Source organism: Pediculus humanus, genomic scaffold (assembly GCF_000006295.1).
Source record: "Pediculus humanus corporis 1103172108276 genomic scaffold, whole genome shotgun sequence".
Taxonomy (NCBI): domain Eukaryota; kingdom Metazoa; phylum Arthropoda; class Insecta; order Psocodea; family Pediculidae; genus Pediculus; species Pediculus humanus.
In genome coordinates this window covers 37910-63101 of record NW_002987845.1, presented here as the reverse complement: position 1 = coordinate 63101, position 25192 = coordinate 37910, and the positions used below count along the sequence as shown (strand labels likewise).

At 39.2% G+C, this 25192-nt stretch overlaps 9 protein-coding genes across 9 annotated transcripts; 4 read left to right on the top strand and 5 right to left on the bottom strand.

Moving 5' to 3' along the window:
- Positions 1-477: 477 nt before the first annotated feature.
- Phum_PHUM504040 (histone H2B.3, putative) lies at positions 478-849 on the bottom strand (the record flags this gene model as incomplete). Its single annotated transcript, XM_002430871.1, has 1 exon — positions 478-849. The coding sequence occupies one exon, from the start codon at positions 847-849 to the stop codon at positions 478-480; it is 372 nt and encodes a 123-aa protein (XP_002430916.1).
- An 11057-nt stretch (positions 850-11906) lies between these two features.
- Phum_PHUM504030 (histone H2A, putative) lies at positions 11907-12418 on the bottom strand (the record flags this gene model as incomplete). The annotated part of the gene is made up of 2 exons (XM_002430870.1): positions 11907-12005; positions 12080-12418. 2 exons carry the CDS (start codon positions 12416-12418, stop codon positions 11907-11909), a joined length of 438 nt encoding a protein of 145 aa, XP_002430915.1.
- Positions 12419-12697: 279 nt separating this feature from the next.
- On the top strand, positions 12698-13282 carry Phum_PHUM504020 (histone H2B.3, putative; the record flags this gene model as incomplete). The annotated part of the gene is made up of 2 exons (XM_002430869.1): positions 12698-13042; positions 13247-13282. The coding sequence occupies 2 exons, from the start codon at positions 12698-12700 to the stop codon at positions 13280-13282; spliced, it is 381 nt and encodes a 126-aa protein (XP_002430914.1).
- Positions 13283-18261: 4979 nt separating this feature from the next.
- On the bottom strand, positions 18262-18926 carry Phum_PHUM504010 (histone H4, putative; the record flags this gene model as incomplete). The annotated part of the gene is made up of 2 exons (XM_002430868.1): positions 18262-18365; positions 18620-18926. The coding sequence occupies 2 exons, from the start codon at positions 18924-18926 to the stop codon at positions 18262-18264; spliced, it is 411 nt and encodes a 136-aa protein (XP_002430913.1).
- A 291-nt stretch (positions 18927-19217) lies between these two features.
- Positions 19218-19715, top strand: Phum_PHUM504000 (histone H3; the record flags this gene model as incomplete). Its single annotated transcript, XM_002430867.1, has 2 exons — positions 19218-19602; positions 19690-19715. 2 exons carry the CDS (start codon positions 19218-19220, stop codon positions 19713-19715), a joined length of 411 nt encoding a protein of 136 aa, XP_002430912.1.
- A 721-nt stretch (positions 19716-20436) lies between these two features.
- On the bottom strand, positions 20437-21090 carry Phum_PHUM503990 (histone H2B.3, putative; the record flags this gene model as incomplete). The annotated part of the gene is made up of 2 exons (XM_002430866.1): positions 20437-20510; positions 20730-21090. The coding sequence occupies 2 exons, from the start codon at positions 21088-21090 to the stop codon at positions 20437-20439; spliced, it is 435 nt and encodes a 144-aa protein (XP_002430911.1).
- Positions 21091-21362: 272 nt separating this feature from the next.
- On the top strand, positions 21363-21869 carry Phum_PHUM503980 (histone H2A, putative; the record flags this gene model as incomplete). The annotated part of the gene is made up of 2 exons (XM_002430865.1): positions 21363-21701; positions 21780-21869. 2 exons carry the CDS (start codon positions 21363-21365, stop codon positions 21867-21869), a joined length of 429 nt encoding a protein of 142 aa, XP_002430910.1.
- A 776-nt stretch (positions 21870-22645) lies between these two features.
- Phum_PHUM503970 (histone H3) lies at positions 22646-23056 on the bottom strand (the record flags this gene model as incomplete). Its single annotated transcript, XM_002430864.1, has 1 exon — positions 22646-23056. The coding sequence occupies one exon, from the start codon at positions 23054-23056 to the stop codon at positions 22646-22648; it is 411 nt and encodes a 136-aa protein (XP_002430909.1).
- Positions 23057-23348: 292 nt separating this feature from the next.
- On the top strand, positions 23349-23768 carry Phum_PHUM503960 (histone H4, putative; the record flags this gene model as incomplete). Its single annotated transcript, XM_002430863.1, has 2 exons — positions 23349-23655; positions 23728-23768. 2 exons carry the CDS (start codon positions 23349-23351, stop codon positions 23766-23768), a joined length of 348 nt encoding a protein of 115 aa, XP_002430908.1.
- Positions 23769-25192: the final 1424 nt, after the last annotated feature.

The window sequence follows — 25192 nt, the reverse complement described above, 5'->3', positions numbered from 1 at the left end:
ACAATACTTTATATAAATTGTTTTTTATCCTTGAAAAAATATTTTAATAATTATTTACTGAGGTTAATAATTGCCTTCGTAAAATCATTACAACTTTGAACTTTTTATTGCACGTGTCTAATAAATTCCACGTATTTTTCCAATCCAATTCAAATTGTCTACCCTTAGCAACAAAAAAGCAAGAAGTCTTTAAAAAAAAAAACGAAAAACGACAAAAGTCCTCTGATAAAGTAAAAATCAGAAGAAACATCAGAAACAGTAAAAATTGCTCCAAATAAGTTAGCTTACATAATGAAGTTTCACATATAAAAAATTACAAAAAAAAATTTTTCTAAATAATTATATATGAAATTTCATACTAAAGGAAAACGTAAGGAGTAAGTTTAAGAGCCAAATCTTTAACGAACGTGTGGAAAATGTTGGCCCTGAAAAGGGCCGATGTTAGAAGAGTAAAATTTTATTATGAAGATTGTTTTCTTATTTCGAACTGGTGTATTTTGTTACAGCTTTTGTTCCTTCGCTCACGGCGTGTTTCGCCAATTCTCCTGGTAACAACAGACGAACAGCCGTTTGAATTTCCCGACTCGTGATGGTCGATCTCTTGTTGTAGTGAGATAATCTCGAAGCTTCCGCAGCGATTCTCTCGAATATATCGTTTACGAAAGAGTTCATGATGCTCATGGCTTTACTCGAAATACCAGTGTCGGGATGAACTTGCTTGAGAACTTTGTAAATGTAAATGGCGTAACTTTCCTTCCTCCTCCTCTTTTTCTTTTTGTCTCCCTTGGAGATGTTCTTCTGAGCCTTTCCGGCTTTCTTGACGGCTTTGCCAGTAGCTTTTGGCGGCATTACGATAAGTTAAAATCGACAATAATCTGAACGGCAACGAATGCGAGTTAGATAATCAATGACGACTGAGTACGAGCGCTCATTTATATATACGTCACAACGATTGAGCGCGACCCAATGAGATGAATAGCATTTTATTAAATCAACCAATGAGAACGTTGACTCGTTAAAGCAATTCATAACATGAGAAACTTGTTTCTAATCACACAGAAACTTGTTTTTTTTTTTTTTCTTTGTTGTTTAAATCTACTTATTGAATTTAAAAATTTTATTTTACATATTTGTGATATGTACCTTTTATGTCAAAAAATTTTTTTTTACCAAAATACTTTATAAAACGTAATCTTTTATGTAAAACACCAACTTTTAGACTTAAAAATTTTTTTTTAGCGAAAGAATAAGCCCTTGAATTTTTACTTAATTGTAGAAAAAGCATACATAAAATGAATAGCACAAACTTCAAAGAGAAAAGCACATTAAACGTTTTAAATATTTTAGTCCTGATAAGAACCGTTTTTGTAAATAATTTGACAATTAAAAATAAATGTAAATTTAAAAACCGCTCAAGATCTTTCTACTCTGATTCTTCGAGTGAGGTAAATGTCTTGGTACGTAGTCATTTTCTACATTCTTGCAAAATACAGGATACGTGACAAGTAAATAATAAACAATTTAGTTTAGGAACGTAAAAAAAATACATACCCTAATAATTTTTTTTCTTTCCTTTTATCGATTAATTTAAACACCGTTTAGGCTGTGTGTTCCAATTATGTCCCACATTCATTGAAAACTTTTCATAAATTTTTTGCCTTTAATTAATATGATGCAAAAAATTAAACAATTTTTTTAGAAAAAATTTTTAGACATGAGTGTACACATAATTTACTTTCATTTTCCTAGAAATATTGACAGTAATAAGTTGATTAGTAAAAAGGAATGAGTAATGGAAAAACTATACATACGAATATTGAAAGTTTACACGCATTGCACAATATTTCCTCCTTCTTAAAAGTAAGGATATATATAATAAAATTTATGTATAAAAACATACGTTTGAATTTAACTGAAAATTATGCAGAAAATAAATTTTTTTTAATAGAATATATTTTATTTTATTAAACTAATTTTCTCTCTCTCCATCTACCTCTCTCTCCCTTTCTCCCTCTCTCTCCCTTTCTCCCTCTCTCTCCATCTACCTCTCTCTCCCTTTCTCCCTCTCTCTCCATCTACCTCTCTCTCTCTCTCTCTCTCTCTCTCTATCTATCTCTCTCTCCCTTTCTCTCTCTCTCTCTCTCCATCTACCTCTCTCTCCCTTTCTCCCTCTCTCTCCATCTACCTCTCTCTCCCTTTCTCCCTCTCTCTCCATCTACCTCTCTCTCCCTTTCTCTCTCTCTCTCTCTCCATCTACCTCTCTCCCTTTCTCCCTCTCTCTCCATCTACCTCTCTCCCTTTCTCCCTCTCTCTCCATCTACCTCTCTCTCCCTTTCTCCCTCTCTCTCCATCTACCTCTCTCTCTCCATCTCCCTCTCTCTCTCCCTCTCTCTCTCTCTCTCTCTGTCTCTCTCTCTCCATCTACCTCTCTCTCTCCCTCTCTCTCTCTCTCTCTCTCCATCTACCTCTCTCTCTCCCTCTCTCTCTCTCTCTCTCTCCATCTACCTCTCTCTCTCCATCTACCTCTCTCTCCATCTACCTCTCTCTCTCCCTCTCTCTCTCTCTCTCTCTGTCTCTCTCTCTCCATCTACCTCTCTCTCTCCCTCTCTCTCTCTCTCTCTCTCCATCTACCTCTCTCTCTCCCTCTCTCTCTCTCTCTCTCTCCATCTACCTCTCTCTCTCCATCTACCTCTCTCTCCATCTACCTCTCTCTCTCCCTCTCTCTCTCTCTCTCTCTCTCTCTCCATCTACCTCTCTCTCTCCCTCTCTCTCTCTCTCTCTCTCTCTCTCCATCTACCTCTCTCTCTCCCTCTCTCTCTCTCTCTCTCTGTCTCTCTCTCTCTCCCTTTCTTTCTCTCTCTCTCTCTCCATGTACCTCTCTCTCCCTCTCCCTCTCTCTCTCTCTCTCTCTCTCTCTCTCTCTCCATCTACCTCTCTCTCTCCCTCTCTCTCTCTCTCTCCCTTTCTTTCTCTCTCTCTCTCTCTCAAAAAAAAAAAAAAAATATATATATATATATATATATATATATATATATATATATATATATGTAATAATGTAAATATTATTATTAATGTATTACATATAATATAATGTATTAGTTATGTAACAGATATATTAATTTATTTTTTATTTTTTTGTATATTATAATTTTATATAAATTGACCGTTACCAATTAGCATAGATTTTCATTAATGGTTAATTTAAAAAACAAAAAATTGTACTCTTTGGACAATATATTAAGATAACCAATTTTTATGAAAATCGATGCTAAATAAAATTATTGTTTATTTATATTATTTATTAAATAAGTTTCAATAAAGTGAATAATTTTAAATAAGTTTATTTGGTAAAATAAATTATACATCCTGATCAAAATATCCTACATATTTGATACCTCGCTTTACACATTCAGGTACAATATATTATTTACATATTTACAATATATTATTTTTTTGTACCTTTTTTTTTTTTTTTTTTTTTTTGATGACCCAGGAGAAATGCAAGTTACGCACAACCCCTCCTGCTACAGAGGGAGTGTGGGGATCGGTTTAGAATCGAAAGAAAGCCTAAACGCGGACCCCTACCCACTAAAACTCCTGGGCATGTCGCTATAGCGTGACCTGTATGGAAAGGGGGGAGACGCTCGTGAGAGTATAACCTACATTTCAGTCTCCCCTCTCCGGTAGGTCAGAACGTTAGCCGTTCAACATGATCACTTTTGGGGAGGTCCGCCCTAATCTCCGTTCCGTCTCCACCTCGAAGATGAGAACGCACCTCCCGAGACGTTCGTTACCTCCTTTCGGGAGTGTCTTCCGGTCCCTCGCCGTGGGGAATTGAACGGGAAACTCGCTTGTCTCCTAACGATGCGATCGGGGCTGGGGATTGAGACTTACCGCGTCACCTGAAAAGGGTTAAAGATTACAGTGAAGAGTTATTTGATCGCACCCTCCCTAACAGTGTGGGAAATAGAAATGGGGGACAGAAGAGGAGTCGACCGGGGTCGTCGACCCTCGAGAAGAAAAGAAAAGAAGTGTGTGTGTGTGCGTCCGCCCGACGACGACGGGTTCGCGCCAGCCGCCGCCGGGCGTCCCCAACCTCACCTTTGCGGAGACGTTCGCGACATTTTTTTTTTTTTTTTTTGATATCTCAGGAGAAATGCAGATTACGCACAACCCCTCCTTTTACAGAGGGAGTGTGGGGCTCGGTATGGGATTCGAAAGAAGGCCTAACCGGGAACCATACCCACTAAAACTCCTGAGCATGTCGCAATAGCGTGGCTTATATGAAGAGGGGGGGACGTTCGTTGGGGTAGTACCTACATTTCAGTCAATCCCCTCTCCGGAAAGCCAGAACGTTACCGTTCTACACGATTACTTTAGTGGGAGATTCGTCCTTGTCTCCGTTCCGCCGTCACCTCGAAGACGAGAACGCATTTCCCAGGACGTTCGGCAAGCCCCTTTCGGGAGTGCTCTTCGGTCCTTCGCTTGGGGGGAAGGGATGGGAAACTCGCCTGTTTCCTGAGAATGCGATCGGGTGGGGGATAAAAACTTACCGTCGTCTCCTGAAAAGGGGCAAAGTTAAAAGTTAAGTGTTAGTTGATCGCATCCTCTAATACTAAGGTTGATCGGGATCGTAAGGAAAAGACAGACGAGAGGTCGTCCGGGATAGACGAACCCCCAAGAAATGTTAGAAAATAAGTGAACGAGTACTTACCGACGTGCCGCCGCAGTACTCAGCCGTCGGAAGAATCTTCCTCGCCGTCGTCTCCTCTTCTTCGAATCTTCTTCTTCGCTCAGAGTGAGACGGAGGGACCTGCCACATCGCTCGCGCCTCGGTTGCGGGAAACAGCGGGATTCCGGAGGGGACGACACCGAACCGGTTCGCTACTTCCGCCCGATCCCGCTCCGTCTTTCCTCCACGCGTTCCCGCTCGTTCGCTGGTGGGAAATTGAAGATGAACACCTGCCAATAGATGATTAATACTCCGAACCCCTGGCGATCATTGAACTTAACGCAGGTCTGCAAGCATCTAACAGGGCGGCCAAGGCGGCGGAGCTGGCCGCGGAGCTTTCGAGGGTCGTGGGGCCGATGGGGGTCACGGCGACGTGCCCCGCGAGAAGGGTTGACCTCCGCGTTGAGGGTCTCTGCGAGTCCGCGACGTCGCACGACGTCGCTCTCGCGTTGTCCAGGGCGGGCGGATGTCCCGTTTCCGACGTGTTGGTGCGTCCTCCGATCGGAGGGGGCGCACGACCGCGACTGGGGTTCGCGTCCGTTCCCGCGGCCGCCGCGTCCGTCCTCCTCGAGGCGGGCAAGGTGACCGTCGGTTGGGTTAGGGCGCGGGTGGTCCTCTCGCCGAAGCGAAAGGCCGTGTGTTTCAGGTGCCTCAATCCGGGTCACCTGGGCGCGCGGTGTCCCAAGTTCGAGGGTAGGGTAGAGGGAGCGCAGGAACGCTGCTTCAGGTGCGGGGAGACGGGGCACCGGGCGCGCGACTGCGCGAACTCGATTCGTTGCGCGGCGTGCGCGGGGGCCGGCCGTCCGGCTAACCACCGGTTGGGCGGTCCTTCGTGCTCGGCGCCTTCGGTTAGGGGAAGGGCCATCCGTTGGGGTGCAACTGGAAGTCAGGGGGGTGAAACGCGGGAAACTTCTTCGTGTGAGCCGAGAACGAACGGCTCTGCCCAGAGTTCGACGTGAACATGGGGAAGTTTCTCCAGGTCAATCTAAATCACTGCAGGGGAGCGCAAGATCTCCTGCTTAATCAGGTGGGCGCGTGGGGGGTCGACGTCGCAATGATTTCGGAACCCTACGCCGTTCCGAAAAGGGGGGAAAGCCGCGACGGTTCTTGGTTCGTATCCGAGGACGGAGCGGCCGCGATACTGTTTTCGAACTCGGTGCGGACTCCGAGGCCTAGGGAACTTTCCAGGGGGGAGGGTTTCGTTCTGGTCGGTTGGGGGAACGCAGTTCTGGTGTCCGCTTACGCGTCGCCGAATCGCCCCGTCGGCCAGTTCGAGAATTTTTTGCACGCGCTCGCGAGGGAGATCGATCGGTTCGGGGGGGGGTCTCGTCCCACTCTCGTCTGCGGCGACTTCAACGCCAAGCACGTATCGTGGTCGGGATACGCGAACAACGCGCGCGGCCGACTCCTCAGGGAGTGGTTCGATTCGCGTCATTTCGTCGTGCGAAACAAGAGGGGGGCTAAAACTTGCGTGCGGGCCACCGGCGAGTCCGCGATCGACCTCACGGTTTCTTCCGTCGCGGCCGCGACGTGGGTCTCCGGCTGGGAGGTCCTTTCCGATTTCGAGTCCTTGAGCGACCACGCCTACCTGGCGTTCTCGTTCGGGGCTCCTCGGAGTTCGGGGGGGGCTGCCTCTCGGTGCGGCGGTCCTCGCGTCGTCGCTCCGCCCCGGTGGAGCCTGAGGACGATAAACGAAGAGCGGCTCGTCGAGTGTCTCGCCGCGGAGTCGTGGCGAAGAGCCACCGTTTCGGGAAAAGAAAACGCCGACGGGATGGCGCGATCGATTCGGGACGACTTGCACAGGGTGTCCAATTCTTGCATGAGAAGGGTCGGTTCGCGATCGAACGAGCGCAAGCGGGCTAAATACTGGTGGACGGACGCGATAGGAGAGCTGTGGAAGGAGTCCTGTCTCGCCCGTCGCCGTTTCGGGGAACGGAAACGCGAACTCCTCCGCCGCGGAGGAGATTACGAACGCATCGTGACCGATTCGATTTTGCTGGGACTCAAAGCGTAGTGGCGGGCTTCGCGGGTTCGCGTTCGCCGAGCGATATGGAGTTCGAAGGAGGAGAGTTGGAAGGAGCTCCTGAGCGAGGTCGACGCGGATCCGTGGGGTTTCCCATTCCGCATCGTGACGAAGAAGCTGCGGAGTTCGTCGGGACCGCTGACGGCCGGCATGACGGGGAAGTTTCTCGCCGAAGTCATCGCGGAACTCTTCCCGCGCGTCGGTCCTTACGCGTTCCCTCCGGCGGGCTTCGCCTTCGACCGCGATCGCGACCGAGTGACCGAGGGGGAGATTCGCATCCTCCTCGACGCGGCCTCTAAGAAGCGCTCGGCTCCGGGCCCGAACGGCGTGCACTATCGGATCCTCGGCAGATCCGTCGAGGTGATGTGTTCGCGTCTTTCATCGCTCTACACCGCGTGTTTCGAGGAGGCGTCGTTTCCGAAGCAGTGGAAGTTGGCGAACCTCGTGCTGCTAGAAAAACCGGGTAGGGACTCGTCGACGCCCGGCGCTTATCGGCCGATTTGCCTTCTCGACGTGGAGGGTAAGTTGTTCGAGCGCGTCGTCGCGTCGCGGATAATCGGTCACATGGGGGCGGACGGAGGGAGGAACGACCTCTCTCCGAATCAATACGGCTTCCGGGCGGGCCGTTCGACCGTGGACGCGCTCGTTCGAGTCCGGGACGCCATCAAGGATGCTCTGCGGCGGGGCGGAGTCGCGATCGCGGTTTCGATCGACGTCAAAAACGCGTTCAATTCGGTTCCGTGGTCGGCGATACGGGACGGGCTGATGGCGAAGTCCGTGCCCGACTACCTCGTTTCGACGATAGGGTCCTTCCTCTCGGAGAGGAAGATTTCGTACGAGAAGCCGGACGGAACGACGGAAACGGCGGACGTGTTCTGCGGCGTGCCCCAGGGGTCGGTCCTCGGGCCGATCCTCTGGAATATCGCTTACGACTGCGTCCTCACCCGGACCGTCCTTCCCGAAGGTTGCTCTCTCGTGTGTTACGCGGACGACACCCTGCTCCTCGCGACCGGTCGCGGGTGGGCAGAGGTCCGAGATCGTGCAGAAGCGGGATTAAACGCGACGGTGGAGGTCATTCGGAGCATCGGACTCCGGGTGTCTCTGCCGAAAACGGAAGCCTGCGGATTCCACCGTCCGAGGAATCGGCTTCCCAACGGCTTGGCACTGTCGTCTGGGGGAGTCAGAATCGGGGTGGGGGGGACGCTTGGGTACCTGGGAATCACCTTCGACTCGGGTCTCTCTTTCGGGCAACACCTCGCGCTCCTCGGACCGAAGATCCGAGCCGCGAGCGCATCGTTAGGGCGCCTGATGCTGAACCTGCGGGGTCCGCGGGCGAGGGTCAGGCGATTATACGCGACGGTCGTTCACTCCGTGGCCCTGTACGGAGCACCGGTGTGGGCCGAATCGGTGGCGGCGTCGCGGCCGCTTCGCGAGAGGGCGATCCAACTCCAAAAGGCGTCTCTGAACAAGGTGGCGACGGCGTACAGGGACGTCGCGGCGGAGGTGGCTTGCCTTCTGTCGGGAACTCCCCCGCTCGATCTCCTCGCGGTGGAAAGACTCTTCCTCTACCGCGGGCGGGGTCGCGGCGGGCCGAGGAGAGCCCGATTCCGCAGGGAACTTCGCGATCGCACGGTCCGAGCGTGGCAGGCGCGGTTCGTCGACGGGCGCAGGCGTTACGGGGAGGAAATCATCGAGGTTCTTGGTCCCCGAGTGGGGGACTGGGTGGGGCGGGGTCACGAAAACTTGACCTATCGTCTCGCTCAGGTCCTCACGGGCCACGGATCACAGGCACCGGCTGGTCGGCGTCGTCGGACCCGCTCATCTCGTCGCCTCCTCCGCAGCGACGAGATGAGCATTGGGAGACGGGCAGAAATCTCCAGAGACCGGGCTTCTCCGAGATCCCCCCGCAGTCCCTCCGCGTCTTCGTCGTTGCCACCTCAACAATAAAATCTTCTTCTTCTTCTTCTAAGCTACGAGAATCCGTCGTCGCAGCATCCGCCGGAGCCGTTGCCGTCATCTCGAGCTTTTTTTTACGCAGTGGCGAGCGATTCGTTCGCGATGCGGACCCTCGCTGGCGAATCACCTGCAAAAATCGAAAGCTTCCGGAGACGAGTCAATACTTGTATCTTCCCGCGTTCTTTCCGCCTGCGATCCCGTGTTCCCGAAAATCGATGAATCCAGACATCCGGCCGTATCCCTGAAAAGAAAGAACAGATGCCGGGGTCCACGTCGTATACCCCGAGATTGGTAGGGAACAGGTCTGCTTAAGAATAAACATCCGCTGCACCTGGCTTCCAAGTAGCTGGATTACAGGAGCACGCCACGACTCCCAGCCCCATCGACGGGACACCCTGACCCAATGTTTCCGCCGGCCTACAGGGTATTTAGAGACTTGTTCTCGATGCGCGGCGGTTGAGAGCCGTTTTCCCCGGTCACAGACGAAGAGTCAGACTTGTACCTTAGCAACCTTCCGGGGAGAAAAAAAGTGTGGGACTCGGCACTTTTCTTTCAGGGTTTCATCATCCTGATCCGGGCAAACGGGGATGCGAGCGGAAAGACAGCGTGGAGGTCTTCTTGCGTGGAATGAACCGAACTCTCTTTCGCGGGGGATCAACTCGTCTCCGGAAACTCGTCATTCTTGGGGGATGGTTCGCATGCTTAAGAACGGTGCGTGCGATTCATCCCAACGGCAGAAAGAAGATGCAAACAAAGATGAAGATCGGGACGACGACGGATCCGACGTTGAAGACGACGTCGGAGTCCGCACCGGTCGGATTCTCGCACTTCGCACTGCAAGAGTCAATCGGACGGCGGCAGGGGCGAAACGCGGACGGACTGTGGGGGATGTCTCGTCGGGTCCGATACTTCGAAACTTCTCACCGCCTCCGGAAGCTCACTTCGTCTCTGCGGGGAAGCGGGAACGACGTGGCAGGTCGGTACCGTCTCTCGAGGCACGAAGGAAGAAAGGATTGTTCCGGTACTCTAGTCGGGCTCCGGGTCACTTGCTCGATTACGTCGGGGGGAGATTCGTCCCGGCTTCGGTGCGTTGGCCTGGTCTGGCAAACTTTCGGTCGTCGAGGGGGGGGCCGATGATTAATGTTTCTGATTTTTCAGGTTCATGTCTTCGGTCTTTCTCCCATCGTGGTAGCAGCGGCAGGGGAGCGCAGGTGAAGGAAACGGGCGGTCCGGCCGGGAGTAGCGAACCCGTCCGTGTCGTCCGGTTCCGGAAGCTCGCGTCTCCTGCGGCGGAGGCGGGAGCGATGTGGCAGGTCGCGAACGTCTTTCGGTGGCGTCGCGATCGCCGTTTCCATCGACATCAAAAACGCGTTTAACACGGTACCTTGGTGTGCGATAAAAGACGGGCTAACGTCGAAGTCCGTGCCCGATTGTCTCGTGTCGGTGATTGGGTCCTTCCTCTCGGAGAGGAAGATCGCGTACGAGAAACCGGACAGAATGACGGGAAGGGCGGACGTGTTCTGCGGCGTGCCTCAGGGATCGGTTCTAGAACCAGTCCTGTGGAACATCGCCTACGACCGCGTCCTCAACCGGACCGTTCTTCCCGAATGCGTATCGTTGACTTGCTATGCCGATGACACTCTGCTCCTCGCGACCGGTCGCGGGCGGTGAAGAGGAAAGAGTCAACGCTTGATCATCCGTGGACTTAGCTTCGTCGCCGGTAAGTCAAATTCTTTTTTCTTATTTCTAACATTTCTTGGGGTTTCGTCGATCCCGGACGATCCCTCGTCTGTTTTTCCCCACAATCCCGTTTACCCTTATATTAGAGTATGCGATCAACTAACACTTAACTTTTAACTTTGCCCCTTTTCAGGAGACGACGGTAAGTTTTTATCCCCCACCCGATCGCATTCTCAGGAAACAGGCGAGTTTCCCATCATTTTTCCCCCGAGCGAAGAACCGGAGAACACTCCCGAAAGGGGCTTGCCGAACGTCCTGTGAAACGCGTTCTCGTCTTCGAGGTGACGGCGGAACGGAGACTAGGACGAATCTCCCACCATAGTAATCGTGTAGAACGGTAACGTTCTGGCTTCCCGGAAAGGGGACTGACTGAAATGTAGGTACTACCCCAACGAACGTCCCCCCCTCTTCATATAAGGCACGCTATTGCGACATGCTCAGGAGTTTTAGTGGGTATGGTTCCCGGTTAGGCCTTCTTTCGAATCCCATACCGAGCCCCACACTCCCTCTGTAAAAGGAAGGGGTTGTGCGTAATCTGCATTTCTCCTGAGATATCAAAAAAAAAAAAAAAAAAAAAAAAAAGGGTGTCCCGTCGACCGTTTTAAAACAATGCGCAACAAGTAGGAACCGAATTACACGATCAGAGTCATCCGCTGCACCCGGCCATCAAGTACCTGGATTACATGGGCACGCCACTAACTCCCGGCCCCCAGCTAAGAATCTAATAAGCATTTTAAATAATTATTTCTATAAAGAAATAATTTAAAGTTTAATAATTATAAAATAATAATCTGTTTAAGGTAAAAATTTTTTAAATTGGTTTTTTTACATTAAAAATAAATTACTAAATAAATAGAAATTAGTACTTGTGTATTAATTCTTTCAATACTCTTGTTTGAAATAAACATTAGTATTGGCTTCTGACGACTATTAGTATTCCTGACGATGGATTAACACTAAAATTAGAGCTCATTCTGAAATTGTAATTATTATTAGATGGACTATTTTTTCCCTTTTTTACATGTAATTTATGTTTGCTTAGTGGCAAAGAAATTTAAAAGGTGATCCTTTTGTTTCTTAATTGTATCTCAGATGACTTCCAAAAATTAAACATAAGTATAAATCAAATAGATATCTTCCTAACAAAATACAAACAACAGTACCACATTTAGACGATTTATACTTGATAAATAAATAATGAAAAAAATATTGATAGATAATATTTGAAATTTTCCCAATAATTCTTTGAGGTGATTTTTGAAGCAAAATACCAAATTTTTCCTACTACTCTTAGAATGTAAAATGTATAAACCTTGAATAATCTCATAGAGGAAATCAATTTTAATTAAGACGTAATATGAAAACCAAACTCATAATTTTAACCAGAACAGACTTCAATTAAATACAATCAAAAATATTAAAACTTTTAAAACTACTAAAATTATTAGTTAATCCTCAAACGAAATTTAATGGTAAAAAACAAAATATAAGTGATGAGCAAAACTTGTTAAACGTGTCAAAATTGTTGGCCCTGAAAAGGGCCGTTTGTTCTGCCTAATAAAATAATAAAATATCGACAAATTACTTTTGATTTAAGGCTTCTTTTCCGTTTTCTTGGGCAAAAGTACTGCTTGGATGTTTGGTAGTACACCACCCTGTGCGATCGTTACTCCGGACAATAATTTGTTCAATTCTTCGTCGTTCCTGATGGCCAATTGCAAATGTCTCGGAATGATACGAGTTTTCTTGTTGTCACGAGCAGCGTTCCCGGCCAACTCGAGAACTTCAGCAGCCAGATATTCCATCACTGCGGCCAAGTAAACCGGAGCTCCGGCTCCGACTCTTTCGGCGTAGTTTCCTTTTCTCAACAAACGGTGAATCCTTCCCACGGGAAACTGAAGACCAGCTCGATTGGAACGAGATTTTGCCTTTCCCTTGACTTTTCCACCTTTACCGCGTCCAGACATGATGCGTAATAAAATTTAAAAAAGAGAGAACGATGAACTTCGATAGACGATGTCAACGAATCAATTGAGTCGAGAAACGCTCGTAACGTATATATACGTAGGCGAGCAACGAAGCGATTCACGCAATGAGAGTGCGCGTCGATCGTTCGTGCGCAGTGATTGGCCGTCGCGCCCAGTCGTTGTTACGTATATATAAATGAGCGCTCGTACTCAGTCGTCATTGATTATCTAACTCGCATTCGTTGCCTTTCAGATTATTGTCGATTTTAACTTATCGTAATGCCGCCGAAAGCTACTGGCAAAGCCGTCAAGAAAGCCGGAAAGGCCCAGAAGAACATCTCCAAGGGAGACAAAAAGAAAAAAAGGAGGAGGAAGGAAAGTTACGCCATTTACATCTACAAAGTCCTCAAGCAAGTTCATCCCGACACTGGTATTTCGAGCAAAGCCATGAGCATCATGAACTCTTTCGTCAATGACATATTCGAGAGAATCGCTGCGGAAGCTTCGAGATTATCTCATTACAACAAGAGATCGACCATCACGAGTCGGGAAATTCAAACGGCTGTTCGTCTGTTGTTACCAGGAGAATTGGCGAAACACGCCGTGAGCGAAGGAACAAAAGCTGTAACTAAGTACACCAGTTCAAAATAAGAAAACAACCTTCTTAAAATATTTTTTTACTCTTCTAACATCGGCCCTTTTCAGGGCCAACATTTTTCACACGTTTTTAAAGCTTGCTTTTACTACAACATATGTTTTAGCTGTACCTTTTTTTAAAAATAATATTAATATTTAATAATAAAGATAACTTTATGATTATTATTAAAGAATGGGACTTCTGATTGTATTGTAGAACCAGAGTAATTTTCGTTTAGTCTGAACTGGAAATTTCAGGCTTAAGTGGTGCCGTACCTCATGTCATATATTTATAATAAAAATGATTCTAGTTTTCCCTGATTTTTCTTTGGTTGTGATATAGTGGAAAAATAGTCTTGCTCTTATCATTGACCATTTTCTGAGAGATGTATTTTGAACCTATTACTTGAGAGATTTTTGTATACCAAGCTTTATAACTATGCTCCAATGTGGGGTACAAAAACTATTCTGTGTACAGTTATCGACCTTTATAGACTGTGTACAGGTCTTCATTTCTAACTTGTAACGAGAATGATTGGCCAACTTATTAGACGGTATTTGGATTCAAAAATCGTAAAAAAAAGCACGAAGCTGATGTAAGGTTGAAGCAAAATTATATGTCGAGTAATGTGAATGAATTTTAAAAAATTCACCTAAGAAAACCAAAGAGTGGGTAAAAGCAGTGATTGTACGAACATTAAAAATGTTTTACGAAGAACTAAGCTTTTAAACGTGTTTTGATTTGGGCCCTTAAAAGGGCCGTCATAAATGTTGTTCGAAAAAGCAAAAAGCTAAAATTTTACTTTTTCTTAGATGGTGTAGCTTTTTTGGTTGTAGCCTTTGCTTTCGTCGCTTGAGTGACTTTCTTTGGCTTTGGAGCTTTAGGTTTCTTGGTCGGTGCTTTTTTCACTTTCTTCGTTTTAGATGGATTTGCAGCTTTTGCTGGCTTTTCTTTTGCCGGAGCTTTCTTCGGAACGCTGCTTGCACTTTTCTTAACTGCGGTTTTCTTAGTCGGAGTAACTTTAGGTTTCTTAGCTTTGGTCTCTGCCACTTTTGCTTTTGGTGCTGGTTTGATTGTTTTCTTTTTGGCCGGAGCTTTTTCTGCCGAAGGTGGAAGTTTAAACGAACCGGAGGCACCCTTTCCTTTAGTTTGAACGAGAGATCCTGACGTGACTGCAGATTTCAAGTATTTTCTGATGAACGGAGCTAATTTTTCAGCGTCCACTTTGTAATTAGCACCGATGTATTTTTTAATGGCTTGGAGTGATGAACCTCCACGTTCCTTCAGATTCTTGATTGCTGCCGTCACCATGTCAGCTGTTTTAGGATGAGTTGGTTTCGCTTTCGTTTTTTTAGCTGCTGCTGCTGCTGCTGCGGCAGGTCCCGATGATTTTCCTTTAGCTGTCTTCTTCGGCGTTGAAGCCGCTGGAGCTGGAGCGTTTGCTACTTCAGTTTCAGACATCGTGAAATACAAAAAAAATTCCTTCAGACGAAATGGAAAGAAATCCGAGAAATCAAACTCGATAAAACAAGAACGAGTTCAAGAGTATAAATAAACTTGAGTTGAAACTGCGACGTAAAGCAATGTTTTCACGCGGACGCAATAGACGTCAGTTCACGTCGAATCGAAAATGGACGTTTTTACCTTTAGCACTTGTTCGACATTCTCTTACAAAATTAATTTTTTTCCCATTTTAACTAATTAATTTTGATTGTTTTATTATTTTAAAATTGTATTTAAATGTTTGGCTATCACGTGGACTCGAAAAAATACAAATAATATTTTTAAATATTTAAAATAAATCGAAATAATTATTGACTTCCACATGCAAAACTCGAGTTACTTTTCATTGATCGTTAAAATTTTAATTAATTAATCAATAAAAATATTATTTATCATTTTTAAAACATTTACAAATGTCTAAACTATCGTTTTAAATATAAATATGTGAAAATTTTTTGGAAAAATATAATAAAAAACTATTGCAAACTTTGAGTTCCCGAACAACTTTTGATTCCGAGTCTCGTCGTGTTACTCAATGATTCAGGCTATAAAAGTTTACTTTATTAAAATAAATTTTAATTATTTGTTTTTTTTTTTTTTTAAATAAAACAAATAAATATTAAATAATTTTGTAAATATAGTATTGTTTTTTCACAATATGCAAAATTTTTAACGTCATTATTGTTTTTTTATATACGGAAAATATTTTTAACATACTTTTAGGCTCGACTTTTTTTTTTTTTAAAAACATTTTCCTTCCTCGTTCATTATTATTCGTTTTTAACCTTAAATTATATCATTGATTTTTATGTACGACATTTTAAATATTATTAAAATATAAATGATTGAAAAATAAATAAATAAATAATTATTTATCCATAAAATTAAGTAAAATTCGTAAAGTTAATATAAACGATTTCGGTTAACGAAAGATTTTATACATTTACTCAAGACATTATTTTATTTTTAAAATTAGCGTGTTAGTTAACCTTTTTTATGTGAAATTTAAGTTTATTATTAATTTTTTTAGTATAATTTTATTTTTATGTGAATCACTATGAATATATACACATATTTATACTTTTATATTAATATTATAAAGAATAAAGACCAAGATTTTTACAATGGTTTAAATATCGTATAGTTTTTTCCCAAATACTAAAATCCTTTAATTAACTGAAATATATTATATATTAGTGCTCCTTTTTCTCTTATTTATTTATATTAATATATTAATATTAATATATTAGTTTGCATGCATCATTTTAGTGTAAGAGATTTTTGATGGTATTAATGTAACCCATTGCCTCAGGTATAATTAGTTTATTTTCTTATTTTTCTCACTACTTTTTACTAAAGTTATAATTTTAAATAATTTATTTTAAAATAAAAAATATATAAACCCAAACAAAATTATTATTATTATTTTAAAATTTGTATGTTTTATTGAAAAAAAAAAAAAAAAAAAAAAAAAAAAGAAAAAATTTTCTATCGACTAAATTTTTAATTCAAGCCGATATTTTTAAATTTTAGTCAATTTTTTTTTTTCTTTTTGATAATGAAAACAATAAAAAAGAATAAAGTTTTTAAATTATAAAAAAAATAATAATAATAATAATAAAACGATAAAAATTAGAATTAGTCATGCTAAAAGTTCAACGACACAATTTTTGAAAATTAAAATTAAATTTTTCTAAAGTTTTACCTGAAATTATTATTATTTCTATATATATATATTTTGTAAAAATAATACCCGATCGGGATATTAAATCTTTTGTTATTGAAAATAATATAAATAAATTTAAATTTTTTTTTTTTTTTTAAATTTATTTTTACAATAGTTTGAGTTCCATTAATTTTTTTTTTTTTTTTTTTTTTTTGTAAGAAACTTGTATTCAAAAACCTAAAACTTTTCAAGAATTTTATTTTTACTTTTTAATAATTTTACCTCCAAACACGCGATTCAAACAATTTTTTTTCATATTAATATTAAAATATTTATTAATATTATTTAACATAAAAAATTATTACGGGTTTATTAATTTCCAATATATTTCACTTTTATAGCAATCGAAATTCTTATGTATTATTAAAAATTATTTTTATTTTTTTCATTGGTGAAGCTATTTAAAAAAATTTATGGAAATTTAAACTTTTAAAAAAATTAATAATATTCGTTGATAAATATTAATGATATTTGATAGTCAAATTTTTTCATAAGTAATAAATATTTTTAAAAATTTATTTATGAAATCAATAACATTTAAAAATAAGACGAAAAATACTTGTAAGAAAAATCTAACGTTTAAATAAAAATTATTAGTTCCCTTTATGAAATTTTATGAGTAATTTTGAGTAATGTTTTTAATAAAATACATTTTTTTAATAAAAGCAAAAAAAAATTTTTTTTTCTCTTCATTAAAGATTACAGTTAATAAGATTTTTTAAAAATTTTTGGGTATAATCGTTATCATATTTACGGATTTGTAAAATATATAAAAATATTTATAATGAAGGATAATCATTTGGTGTTATCACAATCACAAATTAATGATGAAAATATAAGGATAATAAAAACTCATAAAAAATATCAAAACTGACATATATATAATAATTTGGTAATTTAAAAGAAATAATTCTAATAATTTATATTTAATTTTTTTTTCAAAAACCGTTTAGTATGATAAAAATTAAAAAATATTTTTGATTATATTATTCGCATTTAATAATAATTCATTATTTCCTACGTTCAGCAAGTTTTATTTTAGAAAAAAAAATATTAATTAAAAATAAAGGGATTTTTACATTATTGTATTTGTATCATTGAATTCTCTCCTGAGGAAATATAATAAAATAAAATTTAAAAAAAAAAAAAAATTAAATTTCTAAAACATACAACTTAAATAGTATGATTTAAACAAGTTAAATTTTACTATTTTTACCAACTTATAAAGTAAGCATTATTAAAAAAAGAAAAAAACTTGGAACATTTAATAAAATTACATATTTATAATTCTAGTTATTTAAAAAAACAAATTTTATTATGAGAATTTGGTAATCAAAAGAATTAAAAAAAAAAATTCTTAAATTTAGGTTTTAGTATAAAGAAATAGTAGTAGTCGTTATTAATAAATTAATAAAAATTATTAGATTTTATGAACCGACTTTTGAATTTTAAAATCTGATCAATATATTTTTTTTTTATCATGAAAAAGAATATTATAATGACAATATTATAAATTTATATTATTTTCAAATTTATTACCTTTTACTGACTAGTTAAAATTCGTCTCTAATGCGGAAAAATTATATAAATTATTATTAATTAAGATGATAGACATTGCTTTATTAAAAAAAATTATTTCGCAAAAGCAAAAATTATTTTTTATTATAAATCATGTTAATGAAAATAAATGACTCTGATAAAGCTAAATAAAAAAAATTATTATTTTTTTTATTGATAACAATTAAGGTCATTAAAAATTTCTGTTTTTATTATAAATAATGATTTTCAAATCCCTTAACGTCAATTAAATTTAATTTTCTATACTATACTAAATAAAAATATGACTCTTTGTTTTTTTTTTTTTTTTTATGTAAAATATCATTTTGGCAAATATGGGTGTGCAGCATAATCATTAAATCGAAAAAGATAATAAAAATTTAGATAATTGTAGCACGTTTTCATGTGATAAGTTGGCGACTAATAGATCAATACATTACTAGAATAAGTAAAATTTAAAAATATAAACAAAAGTACATTTCCGTGATTGTATAATAAAATGTTTAAATGTTTATAACTCATAGCTAAGCGATAAAATTAATACAATAAAAAAAAACAATGTATTTAATATTAAAATCAATATTGGGTATAAAATACAGTATTAAATTTATTTTTAAATGCATCAATGCTATTAAGAGCCAAAAATGCAACTCGAAAAAAAAAAACAAGAGTATAAAACTTCTGAAACGTGTTACATTTTTGGCCCTGAAAAGGGCCGTTTTGGTTGTAAAAAAATCTTTGGAATAGATGTCGATAATTCGGCGAGAATTAAATTAACCTCCGAAACCGTAGAGGGTTCTGCCTTGTCTTTTCAATGCGTATACGACGTCCATGGCTGTCACTGTTTTTCTCTTGGCGTGTTCAGTGTACGTGACTGCATCACGAATCACGTTTTCCAAGAAAACTTTCAAAACACCACGAGTCTCTTCGTATATCAAACCAGATATACGTTTCACACCACCACGACGAGCCAAACGACGTATGGCGGGTTTCGTGATTCCCTGAATGTTATCTCTCAATACTTTACGATGACGCTTGGCTCCTCCTTTACCGAGACCTTTACCTCCTTTTCCTCTACCAGTCATATTGACGAACTAATGTAATAAGTGTTTACTTCGCAAAAATTATAAAGTGAATGATGACGAATTATCGAACGACGCGGTATTTAAACCATGCGGAGCACGTGCGGATCCGAACGACCAATGAGAGCTCTGATCGAGGGCGCAACCGCCAATCAAACTCGACTCGACTCCGATCAAACTAGTATATAAACGTACTTCGTTTTCAAGTGCTCATCATTTCACTAACTGAATTCGTATCTACGACTTACGTTTTTTCGTATAATTATCTTATACTATTTAGTATAATTTTGAAAAATGGCTCGTACCAAGCAAACTGCTCGTAAATCAACCGGAGGTAAAGCTCCTCGTAAACAACTTGCGACCAAAGCCGCCAGGAAAAGTGCTCCGGCCACCGGAGGAGTCAAGAAACCTCATCGTTATCGTCCGGGAACCGTAGCTCTTCGAGAAATCAGACGTTATCAAAAAAGTACCGAATTGCTCATCAGAAAATTACCGTTCCAACGTCTAGTGAGAGAAATCGCTCAGGATTTCAAAACCGATTTGAGATTTCAAAGTTCGGCTGTTATGGCTTTGCAAGAAGCGAGCGAAGCTTATTTGGTCGGATTATTCGAAGACACGAACTTGTGTGCCATTCACGCCAAACGTGTAACAATCATGCCTAAAGACATCCAGCTCGCTCGTAGAATCAGAGGAGAAAGAGCTTAAGCAGTTTTTAATTTTTCCGTTTTTTACATTTTACTCATTTAACCAAAACGGCCCTTTTCAGGGCCAAAACATATAACACGTCAATGAATATTAGCTCTAAAAAAATACGTCAATTATAATCTTACTCATTAGGTTCTTTCTATCCAATAATAATAATAGGTGTCAATGATTTTTAGCTTTAGATTTCATGTTTACGTTATTTTACTCAGGATTAATGCATAGTATTAGTTTAAATTATTACCTGAAATTTTTAAGCAATTGGGTATTTACCTGTCTCCCAGTCATATTCGAAAGTTTTACAAGTATACGTATCAACGTAAGAAAAAACTATTCTCGACTAACTATATTTTAAAGACAAATAAAGGCAATTCCACAGTGTTACATACTTGTATATAATTTAATTGACCAATGACGAAGTTACTATGGAAATTATTAGTTATCATATATTTTTAGTATGTAAAGACTTAACTAAAACCTTCAAAAACTAAGTGCTAAGATTTACTGGTACAGTCTCATAATAAACCAAACCGATCGAGTGGGCCAATTATCATAATTTGATTTGTTCTTGATTGCAACTGACTCGATGCTGTTGAGAATTTATTACACAGTAAGCTTGACGGCATTTCTATGATTTAATTATTATACAATCAATTAAAACAAAGACGATAACGAATATAGAAATATGAGTACAAATAGGTATCAGTAATTTGATAATGTTAGTTGAAAAATACTAGACTCATGATATACAGACACAAAAGGTGACATTTTAAAAAATCAAAGCATTTCAGTAAAAAAAAATTTCTAGTTATTACAAGTCATTTGTAAAACCTAACTGATTGAAATCATCCTTGTAAAAAAAAATTACAAGCAAATGCCAACTCCCTATAATAAAGAAAATTAATTTAACAAAAAACGTTATTCGGAACAATTATCTAAATGAAATTTAGTTACAATTAGGCAAACAATTTACGTTAGCAGAAAATTGTAGACTTAAAATATACCTAAGCTTTGAAAAACGTGTTAAAAATGTTGGCCCTGAAAAGGGCCGGTGTTAGTAGAGTAAAAAAATATTTTACGAATGTTAATTTTCTTATTTTGAACTGGTGTATTTCGTTACAGCTTTTGTTCCTTCGCTCACGGCGTGTTTCGCCAATTCTCCGGGTAACAACAGACGAACAGCCGTTTGAATTTCCCGACTCGTGATGGTCGATCTCTTGTTGTAATGAGATAATCTCGAAGCTTCTGCAGCGATTCTCTCGAAAATGTCATTGACGAAAGAGTTCATGATGCTCATGGCTTTACTCGAAATACCAGTGTCGGGATGAACTTGCTTGAGGACTTTGTAGATGTAAATGGCGTAACTTTCCTTCCTCCTCCTCTTTTTCTTTTTGTCTCCCTTGGAGATGTTCTTCTGAGCCTTTCCGGCTTTCTTGACGGCTTTGCCAGTAGCTTTTGGCGGCATTACGATAAGTTAAAATCGACAATAATCTGAACGGCAACGAATGCGAGTTAGATAATCAATGACGACTGAGTACGAGCGCTCGTTTATATATACGTCACAACGACTGGGCGTGACGGCCAACCACTGCGCACGAACGATCGACGCGCACTCTCATTGCGTGAATCGCTTCGTTCCTCACCTACGTATATATACGTAACGAGCGTTTCTCGACTCAATTGATTCGTTGACATCGTCTATCGAAGTTCATCGTTCTAACTAATTTATTACGCATCATGTCTGGACGTGGTAAAGGTGGAAAAGTCAAGGGAAAGGCAAAATCTCGTTCCAATCGAGCTGGGCTTCAGTTTCCCGTGGGAAGAATTCACCGTTTGTTGAGGAAGGGAAATTATGCCGAAAGAGTCGGAGCCGGAGCTCCGGTTTATTTGGCCGCAGTGATGGAATATCTGGCTGCTGAAGTTCTCGAGTTGGCTGGTAACGCTGCTCGTGACAACAAGAAAACTCGTATCATTCCGAGACATTTGCAATTGGCCATCAGGAACGACGAAGAATTAAACAAATTATTGTCCGGAGTAACGATCGCACAAGGTGGTGTACTACCAAACATCCAAGCAGTACTTTTGCCCAAGAAAACGGAAAAGAAGCCTTAAATCAAAAGTAATTTGTCGATATTTTATTATTTTATTACGCAGAACAAACGGCCCTTTTCAGGGCCAACAATTTTAACACGTGTAACAAGTTATGCTCTAATTGGCAACGCCACATTTGAAAACTTAACCTAAATTCGTAATTTTAATAAGAGTAGCAATTAATTTTGTATTACACTCAGACCCAAAGTTTTTTAAAACTTATAAATATGAAAAAAACTGATATTTACCTTGTGAATACTTCTAGTTAAGTAATTTCATCATAGAAAGAGCATTTTACTTTATATTAGATAAAAATTAGTAACCTATTTAATTATTAAATAATTCCACATTAGTATGTTTTTAAAAATTTTTATGCAAATACACATGACATGCAGTTAATATGTTAGGCAAAATAAATCGACAGCTCTTATTTCAGGAATAATAAAGAAAGTATCTTACATTTTCCAATTGCGTAGTCCAACAATAAAATATTTGTAAGGATACTATAAGTATCGATTTTTGTGGTTAGTCGATTTTGTTATTTACAATAAGTTCCACATTGTCCTATAAAAAATTTTTTTTATTCGTTAAGTATAAGCAGTATTTCGAACCACTGAGTACCTATCCGCAAAAATTTAAACAATATACAGAAAACTACAAATTTATAGTTTAACATGTTTGTCCAATTGCAGTAGAAGAAAAAAAATGAATTGTATTTAAGTGATCTCAATATTCAAAGCCTACACCAAAATAAACAATACACAAAATTTTTTACATCAATGACAGGTAAATTTCTACCAATAAGAAACTGAAAATAAGATTATGAAAATCAAGGCAAAAGCATATTAAACGTGTTAAACATTTTGGCCCTGAAAAGGGCCGTTTTGGTTAAATGAGTAAAATTTAAAAACGGAAAAATTAAAAACTGCTTAAGCTCTTTCTCCCCTGATTCTACGAGCGAGCTGGATGTCTTTAGGCATGATTGTTACACGTTTGGCGTGAATGGCGCACAAGTTCGTGTCTTCGAATAATCCGACCAAATAAGCTTCGCTCGCTTCTTGCAAAGCCATAACGGCCGAACTTTGAAATCTCAAATCGGTTTTGAAATCTTGAGCGATTTCTCTCACTAGACGTTGGAAAGGTAATTTTCTGATGAGCAATTCGGTACTTTTTTGATAACGTCTGATTTCTCGAAGAGCTACGGTTCCCGGACGATAACGATGAGGTTTCTTGACTCCTCCGGTGGCCGGAGCACTTTTCCTGGCGGCTTTAGTTGCAAGTTGTTTACGAGGAGCTTTACCTCCAGTTGATTTACGAGCAGTTTGCTTAGTACGAGCCATATTTCAAAATTATACTTAATAGTATAAGATGATTATACGATAAAACGTAAGTCGTAGATACGAGTTCTGTTAATAAAATGATGAGTACATTGAGAACGAAATACGTTTATATACTTGTTTGATCGGAGTCGAGTCGAGTTTGATTGGCGGTCGCGCCCTCGATCAGAGCTCTCATTGGTCGTTCGCATCCGCACGTGCTCCGCATGGTTTAAATACCGCGTCGTTCGATAATTCGTCATCATTCACTTTGTAATTTTTGCGAAGTAAACACTTATTACACTCGTTTGTCAATATGACTGGTAGAGGAAAAGGAGGTAAAGGTCTCGGTAAAGGAGGAGCCAAGCGTCATCGTAAAGTATTGAGAGATAACATTCAGGGAATCACGAAACCCGCCATACGTCGTTTGGCTCGTCGTGGTGGTGTGAAACGTATATCTGGTTTGATATACGAAGAGACTCGTGGTGTTTTGAAAGTATTCTTGGAAAACGTTATTCGTGATGCAGTCACGTACACCGAACACGCCAAGAGAAAAACAGTGACAGCCATGGACGTCGTATACGCATTGAAAAGACAAGGCAGAACCCTCTACGGTTTCGGAGGTTAAATTAATTCCTGCCGAATTATCACCATCTATTCCAAAGATTTTTTACGTTCAAAACGGCCCTTCTCAGGGCCAAAATACTCACATGTTATGTTTATCTTAAGCTCTTAAAAATTTGTTTAAAGTTAAATAAAAATTTCCATAATATCTGATTGTAACAATAAAAGTAAAGCTCTTATATTATTTTTTTTGACCTTTATTTGTATTAAAAACTACGTAAAATTTGTCGTGGTTTTGTTTGTTTTGTTAAAAGTAAGAGTAAAAAGTAAATAGTAGTGACATCTGTCGTCTTTAAATCGAAACACTTGTTTTTAAATATGGCTGGTAGATAACAATAACATTGGTAATCTTTAAGTAGCCCATATTTTAAATACAGTTTTTTTTTTTTATTTTATCAATAATATATAAATATAGAAAAGTATATCGAAAATAAACATTTGTACATTAATTCATTTATCATTATTTTCCCCAAAATATTTACAATTAGGATTATATTGTGTACATCAATAAAAAATAAAATAAAAAGGAAAATCCTTATTATCTGAAAATTATTTTAGGATTTCCATAAGGTAATTCTAATAAATAATAATAATAATAAAAAAAAAATAAGTTAATTCACTTGCTTTATTTAAAACACTTCTAGAAACACTATCAATTGCTAGCAGACTAATTATTGTCATTTACTTACTGAAGCATACGTTTATTTCATTATCGATACATATACATATATGCCACCGATAGTAAAACAAAAAAAAAAAAAAAAAATTCAAAACCCAAAATATATAATTCATCATATTTATATGTATATACCGGCAAATTTTTAAATTTAAAACAAAATATCATTATTATCTCATCTCATTTCGGTTTTTTTTTTGGTGACATTACCAACGTTGGACAATATTTTCATTTATTATTAATAAAAAAAAAAAAAAATTTTAAATCTAAATTAAGCAGAGATTTTTACATTTATTTATTTAAATGATTCTCTATCCCCTTTTTTTTTTTAAAGTTCTAAAAATTACATGATTAATTATTTCAAAAATATTTATTTATTTATTTAAAAATATATTGTTAATTATTATTATTATTATTTTATTAATCACCCATAATAAATATCTTGATCGTCAATAAATAAATTTTTTTTTTTTTTTGTTCATTTCACGGTAATTATTTAAATATGACAATAATTTAAATTATAAATAATTTTTTTTTCTGCTTAACAATTTCAATGTTTTATTTATTTATTTAAATAAAATAAGTAGGTTAATCAATAACTCAATAACATAATATAATTATTATTATTACACATTTTTCTTTTATCGACAACGATACAAAATTATTTATTATGTCCAACTTTGGCTTTAGGTACATTTTTTTTTTACCCCTTTCTTTTTTATCTTATTATTATCATTATCATTATTATTATTTGTTCTTTATCAAATCAATAAAATCATTTAAATAACATAAATAATAAACATGCAATCATACTATGTATCCCCAATCATTTTTACAATTAAAAAAAAAATAATAATAAT